Genomic DNA, 13321 nt, shown 5'->3' on the forward strand with positions numbered 1-13321 from the left:
GGAGGAGGAGGAGGAGGACACGGACTGAGCAGGGAACCCTGACACTGACCTTCAGTTAGTTCCCTCATACACAGACTCTCTCAGTTACACATGTGCACATATAAGTACACCCACCCCCACAAGCCCCCCCCTTTTTTTTAAAGTTGTGCAGTTTACTAATTTTCCTTTTAACCCCAAAAAGAATCAGACTAAGGAGAAAAGAAGGAGTTGGGGTCGGGGATGGGAGAGGCTAGAAGCCGCCACTGGGGAAAATGTTCACGGCGCTGGTCTATGTAGGCCCACATGTGCCCCAGCGCTGAGTTCAGCTTCGGGCTCCCAGGCCACAGAGAAGCTTCTTTCTGTTCTTTCTCTTCTCCAAAGAGTACCTGAGGGTGCCAGGATGTTGCTCCTGAAAGCACCTCATACCCAAGTTCATGTGCAAACGGAGGCCAACAGGGAACGTCTGTGACCTTCACGGGAGGCGGCTGCGTGTGGCTGGATACACAGCTTTTGTTTATGACGGCTCTAAACTTCCACAAATGTTTGTTTAAATCAATTGTTACTGTTGTAAAGTGATGTGCGGGTACCCACAGGGTCCAGAGGAGGGCGTTGAAGGCCCTGGAGCTGGCAACCAGGCCTCTGTGAGCTACCAGATGGGTGCTGGGACTCGAATGCGGGTCCTCTGTAGGAGACGACTCTCCAGCCCCCACGTGTCCTTCTCGGGGTTTTTTTTTTTTTTGCATGGTTTATAAAAAAAACCAGTCTTGCCTTCCACACCTCCCACCGAGTACTTCCACCGAGAAGTGCGGCCATAGCTCGTAACCGCTCTCATGAGCCAATTACTACTCCTTGAGCTGATCTCCGTTTACCAGCGGCTCATCTAATCCTCAGTAATTTAGAGGCACCGTTCTGCTCGATGATGTCCGTAATTACACTCGCTGGTGATTAAGAGGCTGCAGCTGGGTAGTAAAAAACGCTAACTGTCTGCTCACTGCCGTTAGATCAGAAGATAATCCTCCGTCGTTTAACCGAGGGGCTGCCAGCCTGGGCTCCGTCCTTGAGCGAATGTTTGGTTTCAGTTTTAGCTGCTTAGCGTTCAGGACTGGGAGAGCACTGCTGAGGAGGCTTCCCGGGAGCCTATTTGTCCTCGTGATGTAGCCCAGGCTGGCCTTGAACTCTTCATCCCCTGCTTCAGCATCAGGAAGAAGCACCCGAGCCTGGCTGGGCTTTAGCTTAGAAGCGGCAACACCTGCACGTCTAGGGAAAGCCGTCAGGGTCGCATTTGCAATCTCACTTTGTTCTTCTGGTGCCTGTGACCTTAATTCAGGGGCTGGGGTCCTAAGGGAACTGGGGGAGGCTGGACAGGAAACTTTTCCCACTCACTTTGGCTCCAAGCCTCGCAGGCTGTGTTGCATCTGTGTCAGTCACACATCTCTGTACAATGAGACAGCGCCATATACACATACCACGTGCACGCCACAGGCAGAACAAACACAGACCCAGACATGCCACACAGAGACATACACACCATATATACACACACAGAGACAGAGACATACGCACCCACATATACACTACACACAGAGACAGACAGACAGACACAAAAACAAAGCTGGCTGTGCTTCATTAAAAGTTCCCACACTTACAGGCTTTTCTTCTGTTACTAAGTATCATTTCAAAGCGGAGCGAGCTCATCCGCCTTCTCAGACAGGCAGGTCGGGATCAGGCTTTCAGGCCAGTTTGGCCGATCCGCCTAGAGCAGGCTGCGTGTTTTCTGGCTAGACTCTCGCTGGCCTGGCTGAGCGCCAACAGCTTCATTAGGGACCTTGACTCCCCTCTCAGCACCGGCCATGTTAGCTAGCATAGTTTTGCTTGCCGCTGGCTGACCACAAGCAGGGTTTATTATACGCTAATTATATTTGTTTACTTGTGTGTGTGTGTGTGTGTGTGTGTGTGTGTGTGTGTGTGTGTGTGGACAACTTGCAGGAATGGGTTCTCTTCTCCCACCACGTGGGTCCTGGGATTGAACTGGGATCATCAGGCTTGGCAGCAAGCCCCTTTACCTACTGCGCCATTTTGCCAGTGTTAGTAACACATGATGACACAGGAACAAGTGTCACACGTGAGGTTCGCTCTGATAGGAGCAACCGCAGTGCAAGGCTAGAGAAGGCCAGTGCCCGTAGGTGCCTCGGTGCCCGCCCCCCCACGTCCTCCCTCATTACTAGTGTTGTGGCTGTCGTTTTTTGAGACCAAGTCTCTCTCTTGTAACCCAGGCTAGCCTTGAACTCATAATTCTTCTGCCTCGGCCTCCTGAGGCGTTTACAGGTGTGAGCCGCCATGTCCGACTGTCACTGATTTCTTCCGGGTGCATCACTGAGTGCCTGCGGCTGCAGTGTCAGTACAGAATGCATGCTAAACGCTCTTTGCACCTGAGTGCGTGTGTGTGTATGTGTGTGTGTTTGTGTGTTTGCTCAGCTCCAAGTCAGATGTCCTGACAAGGTGTTCAGGGTTATTGATGAGATCGTGTGTGTGTGTGTGTGTGTGTGTGTGTGTGTGTGTGTGTGTGTGTGTGTTTTAAAAGCTCTGAGAATTTTCTAATCTCTCCTACAGGCCTCTGACTTTGGGTACATTTTTTTCTTAAGCAAATGTTTGGTATTGCAGGCATAAAAGGAACATGCCCATAGCCCAGTGGCTTGAGATCCCTTGCCGGGATAGCAAACCTCAGCTGCCAGTTGTTTTTAAAGACGGCTTGCAGGATCCGTGCCCAGGAGGTGGCATTCGACAGGGACTGCAAGAAGTGGCTTTGGAGCTGTCTCACCCACTAACTAACCTAGCTCGGAGCCGGGTGTCTGGCCTCAGCCCAGACATTTGAGTGCTGGTGGGGAAGCTGACAGGCAATTGTGTTATGGAAGCTGACAATCTGAATGGCTCCCTTTTCTCATTCTCTTCACCTGTCTCTTTGTGTTAAAGGGGGAGCTGGCAGAGAGGCAGAGGAGGGAGTGGACGAGGCGGGAGGGAGGAGGCAGGTGGGCGAAGCATCGGAGGACTCCGTGCCGCCGTGATGTGGACGGCAGGCAAGAAAGGGCTGCGCGGAACAAAACTCTATTGTTTGCTGTCATCTTGAAATGAGTGTCAAAGTAGGCGGGGGTGCTTTGACCGTTAACCGCACAATTTAGCCGGCCTGTTGTGTCCTGCGGGCCCCACCTCCTTGGAGTCTCTCAGATTAGAAAAGAACGCCCCAGCTCCTTCTAAATGGGCCATCTCTCGTCCTTTGTGCCCAGACTGCCCAGTGTGAAATCAACAGTGACGTTAAATGTTTTCTAATGAATCGTTACTGAAAGGAAATGCAGGGCTATATGTGTAATGGATTGTAGCCCGTTAAAGTGTTTTATTTTGCACACAAAAATGTTGTCCTTCACAAGCACCGTGATTGTCGCAGAAAAGGCCTTTGTCCCTGGACCGTTTCAATGGATTATCCACCAGTGTTTCCATCCCAGATGGGAATCAAAGGGCGCCTTTGGCTAACTAATGTTTTCAAGATGGCAGCCATGAAACACATTTAGTATTTAAAGTTGTGGTTGTAAAGGAATGTTTGAACTCTGGGCGATTTTCTCACTTACTTTCCCCCCCTTTGGGTTTGGGAAAGAGAATCGGCTCCCCGACCTCTGTCCATCGCAGGGGAGACTCTCGCCCGCCGCCTGAGACCCAGGGATGGGGGCTGCCGCCGTCCCTGCACCTCATTTGGCCTGTCTTTCTCCCAATCCCTTCCTTCCTTTCTCTCTGGCTGTCTGTGATGTCTTTCTGGGACAGCGCCTTGGTGCTCAAGTCTGCGTGCTTACAAGAGAGGGAAGTTTCTGGAGCTTCCTGAGTTGGTGCAGTGTGGACATCAGCATCCTTGATGCTTGACAGGCAACGTGTGCAGGGTCTAGCCTACTCTCGCCCCTCTTCCTCCTCCTCCTCCTCTCTCTCTCTCTGTCTCTCTCTCTGTCTCTCTCTCTGTCTCTCTCTCTCTCTTTCTCTCTGTCTCTTTTGTATCTATCTATCTATCTATTATCTATCTCCTTTGCTGTTAGTGTTGGGGAGCTGGTGGGCTGGCTGCAGCAGCAGCTCCTGATGCCCAGGCTGACCAGCATGCCACACGCACCTGTGTTAGGTGTTCTCTGAGGATGTGTGAACTGAAATTTCAGCCTTGTAAAAAACTTCCATGCGTGTGGCATTCTTCTTTCTAGAAACTTTGGTCCACAAAGCCCAAACATCTTCCAGTTTGCTTCCCCCTCCCAGATAGGAAGAAATCGCCTGTAGATGGTACATGAAGATTGGTTCTCTCTTGTGTTGGCATCAGCGCCATAGGCAGACAGATAATGGGCTTTGGTTGCAAAACAGAGCCTCAGAGAGGACTCAGTCTCAGGACTTTGTGGCAAGTTGAAACAAAAATCTTTCAGAAGGTGGGAAGGAGCAGTGACCCGCCCTGGAGGGGAGCAAGCTGATTTGCTTGTGAGTCTAACTTCCCAGAGGAAGTGAGGCTTCCTGGTACAACCATACCCAGAGAAGATGACAAATGGCAGCATACGCTTCCACAGAACCTGTGATCTCATCCGATCCCCTCCGAGAGTGGTAGGACTGCGATGTGACGGCATTTAGAACCCTTTTATCGTGGGGTGTCACCTGCACACTGGGAAATGTGGAGCCCACTGCATTGTTGTAAACCATACGCATGTCTAACTATCTGGGTCTAGACAGAATGTTCTAGTGTGCCAGAAAGCCAGCAGCAGTGCCGCCTTTGGTTCCCTCCAGAGCCACCAAAGACGTTGGTCACAATTTGGGTTTTCTTTTTATTATTCTTATTTTTTATTTTTTGTTTTTCGAGACAAGGTCTCTCTGTAGTAGTCTATTTGGGTTTTCATATGCCGTGCATACTCTTTCCCTCTCTCTCTCTCTCTCTCTCTCTCTCTCTCTCTCTCTCTCTCTCTGTGTGTGTGTGTGTGTGTGTGTGTGTGTGTGTGTGTCCTGGTGGTACACTCACTCCTGTAACCCTAGGGCTCAGCAGGTAGAGGCAGAAAGATTCAAGACCAGCCCGGGCTACATAGCAGGCATGAGACCAACCAGTGGGAAGTCCTGAGCCACCTCTAGAGGACTCAGTGGTTCAATGCTCGTGTGACTAGCTGGAGGCTTTGAGTCTGGCCCTCAGCACAGGGTGGGGAGGGCGTAGAGGAGGCGGCGGGGGAGGGCAGAAAATCAGTAAGATGAGCTGCTGCCACTTAAAACAAGGTGGGAAGGAGGTCTCTACAGCCAACCCTCTGATCACAGCAAACATCAGGACTGAAGCAAGGAACCATGGGAACTGCGAGGAACCGTCTTTTGGTCAGGGTGGGTGGCTCTCTATTTAAATCTGCAAAGAGAGGCAGACATAAACCACATTTGTTGCTCAGCCACCCAGAGCATCAGTAGTTTTCTAAACTCAAAGAGGAGTACCCCAAACTATGAGTTGTACCCCAACTGTGAGTCGCACCCCAAACTACGACTCGCCAAGTACTTGCTGTGGAACACCCATGAGATTTGTGTTCTGAGAGGAGGGGATTCCACTCAGGGGACACAACCCAGAATCCCACCTCATCAGGATACAATTTCAGATCTACTTTGAGCCAGAAGACGATTAAAACCCGCCCCCTCCCCCCTCTGCCCCAACGTTTCAATTGTTACAGAATTCCATCCTGGGCTTGCCATACACCCGACGGTTAAGGGTACATCCTGCTCTCCCAGGTGATTCACGTTTGGTTCCTGGTACCCGAGCTGGGTAGCTCACAACTGCCTGTAACTCCATCTGTGGGTCCAGTGACCTTTTCTGGCCACCACAGGTACCTGTACACATAGGGTATACATACACATATACACATAAAATGTTTAAAAATCACTTTTAAAACTTAAAAAAAAAGTATGCCACCCTGGAGCGGAGAGGTGGTGCAGTGGGCCAAGAGCCTGCTGACCACGCCTGAGGACCTTATCAGAAGTTAGGTACAAAGAGCATCATGTACAACCCCAGTGCTGGGAGGCAGGTCCTGGGGCCTGCTGGCCAGCCAGGCTAGACAGTCAGTGAGCGCCACATCCAATGAGAGACATTACTTCAAAGTATATGATAGAGGAGCTGAGGGGAAGGCTCAGCTGTTGAGAGCACTGGTCGCTCTTGCAGACCAGAATACACATGGTGGCTCACAAACGTCTCTAACTCCAGTCTGGGGGATCTGACGCCCTCTTCTGGCCACATCGTGCATATGCAGCATATGCATGCTTGTAGGCACACAGTCATGTCCATCAAATAAAAGATAACTCTTTTAAAAACAAGGTGCATAGCAAATATAAAAGACACACCAACCTCTGGCACAGGTGATTGCCTGTGTACACCTGTACACATGCATGTGTACACGTGGTCCAGTTTAGGCGGGAGCCTGGCTCAGTGGCAAAGTGCTCATTTCATCTGAGTTTGATCCCCAGGGCCACAAACGAGGATGATAAATCTGTTTTCCACGTGTTGTTTGGTTAGAGGAGAAAAAGGACTGTCTCATCTACATCAGACCAGGGTTCAAATTACCTGAACAAAGAACACTTCGTGCCTGTAAAGGACACCAGTGCCATCTCTCCATACTTTAAGGGCATGGTTCGTTTTTTTTTTTCTCTTCGGTTTGTTTATTTCTGAAACAGCATCTGCATGTAGCCCAGGCTAGCCTTGCACTTGTGGCCCCTCCTCACTCATCCCCGCCCCATGTGCTGAGGTTACAGAAACACGTCATCAGGCACAGCCAAGCCTGTGTTCTTAAACTTAACACACAAAGTTTCTGTAACTGCATGCTGGATGGTGGGCTCGGGGCTGCTCTTGCGAAGAGCCTGAGTTCCGTTCCCTGCATCGGGCGGCTCAGCACAGCCTGTGACTCTAGCTCCAAAGGCTCTGATGCTGTCTTCTAGCCTCTGAAGGCAGCAGGCACACATAGCATCCAATCACACAAATGTGCATGCATATAAACGTAAATTTCTTTCTATTTTTTTTTCAAGATAAGGTTTCTCTGTGTAGCCTTGGCTGTCCTGGAATTAGCTCTGTAGACCAGGCTGGCCTCAAACTCAGAGGTCTGCCTGCCTCTGCGTCCTGAGTGCAGGGATTTAAAGGTGTGCCCCACCACGCCCAGCCGTGTAATTTCTTTTATGTAATGTGCATAACATATGTGTGGTCGGTTGCCCAGCTCTGCAGGTGGAGATGCTTGCGGGCAAGCCTGATGATCTGAGGCTGGTCCCTGGAACGCAGGTGGCGGAAGGGAGAGACCTGGCTCACGCAGCGTGTCCTCTGGCCTCCACACATGCACCTTGGCATGTGTACCTCTCCACACAAACACACCAATAAGAGTGTGTGTCTGGCTTAAAGCATCACACAGTTCCGTCTGCCTCCAGCAGGGGGTGCTGTGGAGGAGCACGCTGGCTCCCTGTGGGTTCAGGGGCTCCAGAGCTGCCTCATGCATCAGTGCCTTGCCTATGGCTCCTCTGGAATCTTCCTGAAATAGCCTCAGACTCTGCACACTAACATGATCTGCTGCCCTTGCACGCACAGTTTCTTGGAGCCCGGACCGATGTTGCTGAGCACAGTGGTACTGTCTTCTCTCTTGTGGCTGCAAACAACACACTGCTGACATGATGTGCACTTGTCAATTCACTTGTAAACATGGCATGTGTTTCCCATGCCTGAAGTGTGTGTGTGTGTGTGTGTGTGTGTGTGTGTGTGTGTGTGTGTTATGCGGCGTATGCCTGCATACTCGCATGTGTGAGCAAGCACACTCACCTGGGTTTGCACACAAAGAAGCCAGAGCTCAACACTTCTCTCTAGCTCTCCGCTTTATTTTTTATTTTTATTTTTATTTTTGAAACCAAGCCTCTCACTGAACCTGGGGCTTCTCTTTCCAGCCAGGTGGCTGGCCAGTGGTGGCCAGGTTTCCTGTAACTCTTTTCAGTAGTTTACTGAGGTAAATCTCCCACAATATGCAATGAGCCGCTCCGTGGCATCTATGACACACGTTTTCTACCCACCCCCTCTCTCTAGCTGCAGAACATTCCTGCCACTCCAAAATAAAATTCCTAACCCAGGAAGAATCCGCCCTCCCGGCCCACAGTTCTTCCCACCATCCTAGCAGGCTGCATACGCCTCTGTGGATTCGCCTACACGGTATCTTGTAGTAACTGGTAACACTCCCTGCTGTGGTCTTGTGTCTTTTGTTATGTTTATTGTTAAGTAGTCTTTTAATTCCAACTTTATTATTGTTATTATTACTATTGTTGTCATCATCGTTATTTTGTTTTTGGTTTTGTTTTTAAATTTTATTTTATTAATTTATTCTTATTATATCTCAATGGTTTGTTTTTGTTTTTGAGACGGGGTCTCTCTGTGTAGCCTTGGCTGTCCTGGACTCACCGTGTAGACCAGGCTGGCCTCGAACTCACAGAGATCTGCCTGCCTCTGTCTCCTGAGTGCTGTGATTAAAGGTGTGCGCCACCACCGCCCGGCTCCAACCTTATTATTTATATAGTGCTGGAGCGTTCACTCAGTCAGATTCAAGCCTGAGGACCTGAGTTCAGAACCCAGCACCCACCTAAGACAGGCAGAGCACTCCAGTGCTGGAATTGGGGGGGCCCTCCCTCCTTGACCAGTCACTCTAGTTGATATAAATTGAGCTGTGAGCTGGACGTGGTGGCGCACACCTTTAATCTCAGCACTCGGGAGGCAGAGGCAGATGGATCTCTCTGAGTTCGAGGCCAGCCTGGTCTACAAAGTGAGTCCAGGACAGTCAAGGCTTCACAGAGAAACCCTGTCTCGGGAAAAAAAAAATCAGATTCCACATCAGTGCTTACATGGTTATTGTTAAGTGTCTTTCATCTGTTTTGTTTCTTCAATTATATCTAAGGCTGGATATAGCTGTTGACTCGCACAGGGGTTGATCCCAGCACCACGCCCACCTCCACCTCCACACACTGTGCCACGCCCACACCCACAGCCACACACTGTGCCACACCCACCTCCACAGCCATATACCATGATTACTGGAAGCAGGTTGTCATCGCCTTCTGTTGTAGGGTGTCCAAAGAAAGTCTTTATTTGCCAGCCAGAGACCACATTGGGTGTCAGGGGTCCCAGTGTAGCCCTGAGCCTTTCTTGGGTTGAGCTTTTAAGCACAAGAACTGCATCTGGGTGGACATACTTCAGTTAACAAGAACAGTTAGCCAGAAGCAGAGCGACAGAAGCCAAAAGGCAAGTGGTGAGTTCATGCAGAGACTTCCCGGAACCATGGACTTTGGCGGATTCGGCCTTTAGAGGTGGTGTGGCAGGGTGGTGCTGTCCACATGCTGAGTTTTACACCCTGAGTGGCACTTCCATCATGGAGTCAGTTGTGCTAAGGTCTCGAGTCTCTTACACCCTTCGTGGAGGCTAGAGAGATGGCTCAGTGGTTAAGGTCATTTGTTCTCTCAGGTTTCCTTGCTTTGTTCCCCAGCATCCACATGGTGGCTCACACGGGCCTGTCACTCCAGTTTCAGGGGATTTGATGATGATGCCCCCTTCTGATAACCTCTGTATACACTCAGACATACGCATAAAAAATAAATAAATAAAATTTTTTTTTACCCATACTTGAAAATAATAGCTTAAAAAACACAAGAAAGTTAACAGTTTTCTGAAAGCCCTCGCTCACATGCCACCATGTAATTCGTATTTCACTCCCACGCTGTGGTTCCTGTGTCATCAGGGTCACAAGATCCTTGCCATGTATGGTCATGTTTTCTCTGCTCTTGGGAACCTGCCAGGTAACGGAGCTGCACCATTCAGCATTCCTTTCATTAATGAGTCAGTGGGGTGTGTGTGTGTGTGTGTGTGTGTGTGTGTGTGTGTGTGTGCGCGCGCGCGCGCGATCTTTTCTGCTTCCTCCCCAGCGCTTGCTCTTACCTCACGTTTTTCGCTATTGCCATCTTGCTGAGAAAGAGGCAGTCTCTCGCTGCGCTTTTGATGAGTGTTTTCCTCTCTTAGCCGACAGGTGCCAGTGAAGCACCTGTGTGTTCTGCAGAGCTGCCACGCGTTTCAGGGTGATCACGTACACTGTAGAGCTGGAAGGTGGCAGCTTCAGGGACGCAGGATGGCTCAGCGGGTAAACGTGCTCAATGTGTAACCTTACAGCCTGAGTTCAGTCCCGGGACCCACAGGGCGAGGAGAGCACTGACTCCACGGGTTGTCACTGATGTCCACATGCTGTATACGACCCTCTCATCTCTGGTGGTGATGGTGATGATGGTGGTGATGGTGGTGATGATGATGGTGGTGGTGATGGTGGTGACGGTAGACTTTGCTTAAATGTACACTTTAGTGGCCACTCCAGACACAGAGGTCAACTATCTCAAGGGAAATTAAAGGACAGAACTGTGCTCCGCCTGGTGAGATATGTCTGGAGAACAAAGAAATCATTAAAACCCAAAGTGTTGGGCCTGGAGAGATGGCTCAGGGTTTAAGAGCAGTGGCTACTCTGGCAGAGGACCTGGTTTCAGTTCATAGTGCCGGCATGGCAGCTCATAATTCCAGGGTCAGTGCCGTCTTCTGACCTCAGTGGACACCAGAAACACGCGTGGTACACAGACATGTGTGCAGGTATCACTCATACACATAAAATAAAAAATTTTAAATCTCATAAAATTCAAACTGTATCTGTGGGATCATGAGCCTTCAGGAGGCTGAGGCAGGGGGACTGATAGTTTAAGACCTGCTTCGCTATACTTTGAGACCCTGTCTCAAACAAACAAAGCCTGCAACTTTTTTTTTGGAGACAGGGCAGCACACACCTTTAGTCCAAGCACTCAGGAGGCAGAGGCAGATGGATCGCTGTGAGTTCAAGGCCAGCCTGGTCTACAAAGTGAGTCCAGGACAGCCAAGGCTATACAGAGAGACCCTGTCTCGAGAAACCAAAAAAGAAAAAAAAAAAAAAAAGAAAAGAAAAAAAGAAAAAAGAAAGAAAGAAAGGAAAGGAAACCCCAGTGTTCAGTAATTGCATCAATGACAAGGCTGAGAGTGTTTTTAAGACTTTGTTGTATATATAGCATGGGGCGAAGCCAGTGAAAATGTTCTTGGGGCATTAAATTAGAATTTCAGTGATGGAGGTAGAGGCGGGTCTCAGAGCAGGTCCAGTGAGTGGTAAGAACTTCAGTAACTGACCAAATAGGTCCACAGATCATGCACGTGTGCACACATGTGTGCAAACGTGTGTTCAGATATGTGCGCAAGTCCCCTAGTGTCTGTAGCATCCACTTACCTTCCTATTGAGAAGCCAGAATCAAGGTGTGGGTTATAAGTCAAGCAAAATGAGCCCGAAACATCGTGATTATTATTTCTTCCTCTCCCTCCTCCTCCTCCTCCCCCTCCTTTGATTTATTTTGTTTTGCATATGATGAGCATCTTGCCTTCTTGTGTGTCTGGTGGCCACAGAAGTCAGAGGAGGACATCACATCCCCTGGAACTAAACTTTGCTGGGACCGTTGTGAGCCATCACGGTCGTGAGCCACCACGCGGGTGCTGGGAACTCGACCTGAATCTTCTGCAAGAGCAGCCAGTGCTCTTAGCCCCTGAGCCGTCTCTCTGGCCACCATCTTGGCTTCAGGGCTGTTGGACATGAGGTAGCCACGTCAAAGGACTTTAGAGCCCACTTGGAAGATCCCCCAGGACTCAAAACGGGGCTAACGTGCGCCTCAGCGAAGACGACTGACTGAAGTGGAACACGCCAGCTGCCCGGGACCTCGGCCCACCGTGGGTTGCCGCGATGGGGTCTCACCTCTGCCTTCCCTTTGCCGCGCTGTGCGGCAGCTGAGTGGTGCTGGGGGAAGTTTCTCCTCCTAGAACGAGCCCAGCTGAGGCTGGGGGGTTGGCTCCACAGTCAAGAGCGCTTGCCGCTCTGCCAGAGAACGTGAGTTCGGTTCCCAGCACCCACCAAGCCTTGTGTGGGTCCTGATTTCAGTCATCAGTTATGAACCACAGCAGGACAGGTAGAGATTTGGTCCTTCGGGCTCTGGTGAGCTAGTGTAGGGAGACATCTGCTGGCCGTTATGTGTGTGTGTGTGTTTTGTTTTTTTTTTTTTTTCTTTTAACTTTTTTGCTATAGAAACTTTTTTTTTAATTATGCAAAGCAAACAAGATAGCACTGTGCCCCGGCCCCACATGACATCAAGTTTTTGTGTGCACCCCACCTGCCTGTCCCTCCAGCTCCATCACTTTTATGGCTCTGTCTAATAAGAATTGATGGAGGTTGGGCGTGGTGGCGCACGCCTTTAGTCCCAGCACTCCGGAGGCAAGAGGCAGGCGGATTGCTGTGAGTTCAAGGCCAGCCTGGTCTACAAAGCAAGTCCAGGACAGCCAAGGCTACACAGAGACACCCTGTCTCCAAAAACCAAAAACAAAAATAAAATAAAATAATTGATGGAGCACGGCCAGGCCGGGAGCCGCCTGTGTTAGCAACGCGTCTGCCTGTGGCTTGCTGACTCACAGCTCTATCAGCACAGAAACTCACCACTGCTGCACAGACATCCTTCCCCCCCCCAGCAGCCCCCACTGGGCAATGATTGTTCAGGGTGTCCGCTGTAGATTAGCAGACACACAAGTGCACTGCCCTTTTGTATGTGGACTCTTTCACAGTGTCTGGGAGGGTCTTCCACGCTCTCTCGAACCCTTTACTTGGCTTTTATTGCTATGTCCGGGTCTTCCGGTGTGGATGGGCCACACCCCACTTTCCAGTTGATGGGTCTTTGGACTGGTTCCAGGTCCAGGCCGCGCTAAATGAAGCTGTGCCTGGGCTGAAGTTGGTGGCCCGGCCTTTTGTGGGGCCTGGGTTTACACCGCTCTTGTGTAAATATGCAGGGTGGAAGTGATCAAAGGCAGGAGCCGGGCTGACTTCATCAGGAACTGCCAGGCGTCCCTTCCCGCCAGCAACACACGCGGAGCGCCTGACCTCTCCCGTGGGGGTTTCAGTTACATTTCCCCGATGGCCCATGGGCCCCGGGCGCGTCGTGTTGAGTGACCATTTTTTAAAAGATATTTATTTATTGTATATGAGTGCTTCATCTGCAGAAGAGGGCATCAGATCACATTATAGATGGTTGTGAGCCACCATGTGGTTGCTGGGAATTGAACTCAGGACCTCTGGAAGAGCAGGTGGTGCGCTTAACCACTGAGCCATCTCTCCAGCCAGAGTGGCCATTTTTATCGGCTATGCTTCGGAATAACGGCGTTCAAGTCTCTTGCCCATTTTTAAATGGTTTATGTTACAGCTTCTTCCACCAACAG

General features: G+C 50.3%; 1 protein-coding gene across 1 annotated transcript in view; it reads left to right on the forward strand.

Moving 5' to 3' along the window:
* The first annotated feature begins 4508 nt into the window (after positions 1 to 4508).
* MYO1H (myosin IH) overlaps positions 4509 to 13321 on the forward strand; it is a 60568-nt gene continuing 51755 nt past the window's right edge. Inside the window, exon 1 of the mRNA XM_084761402.1 lies at positions 4509 to 4593. Coding sequence (XP_084617528.1) covers positions 4531 to 4593 — 63 coding nt within the window. The 5' untranslated portion in view covers positions 4509 to 4530. The remainder of the gene's footprint in view (positions 4594 to 13321) is intronic.

Source organism: Acomys minous (genome assembly GCF_964271855.1).
Source record: "Acomys minous genome assembly, chromosome: 16".
NCBI lineage: Eukaryota > Metazoa > Chordata > Mammalia > Rodentia > Muridae > Acomys > Acomys minous.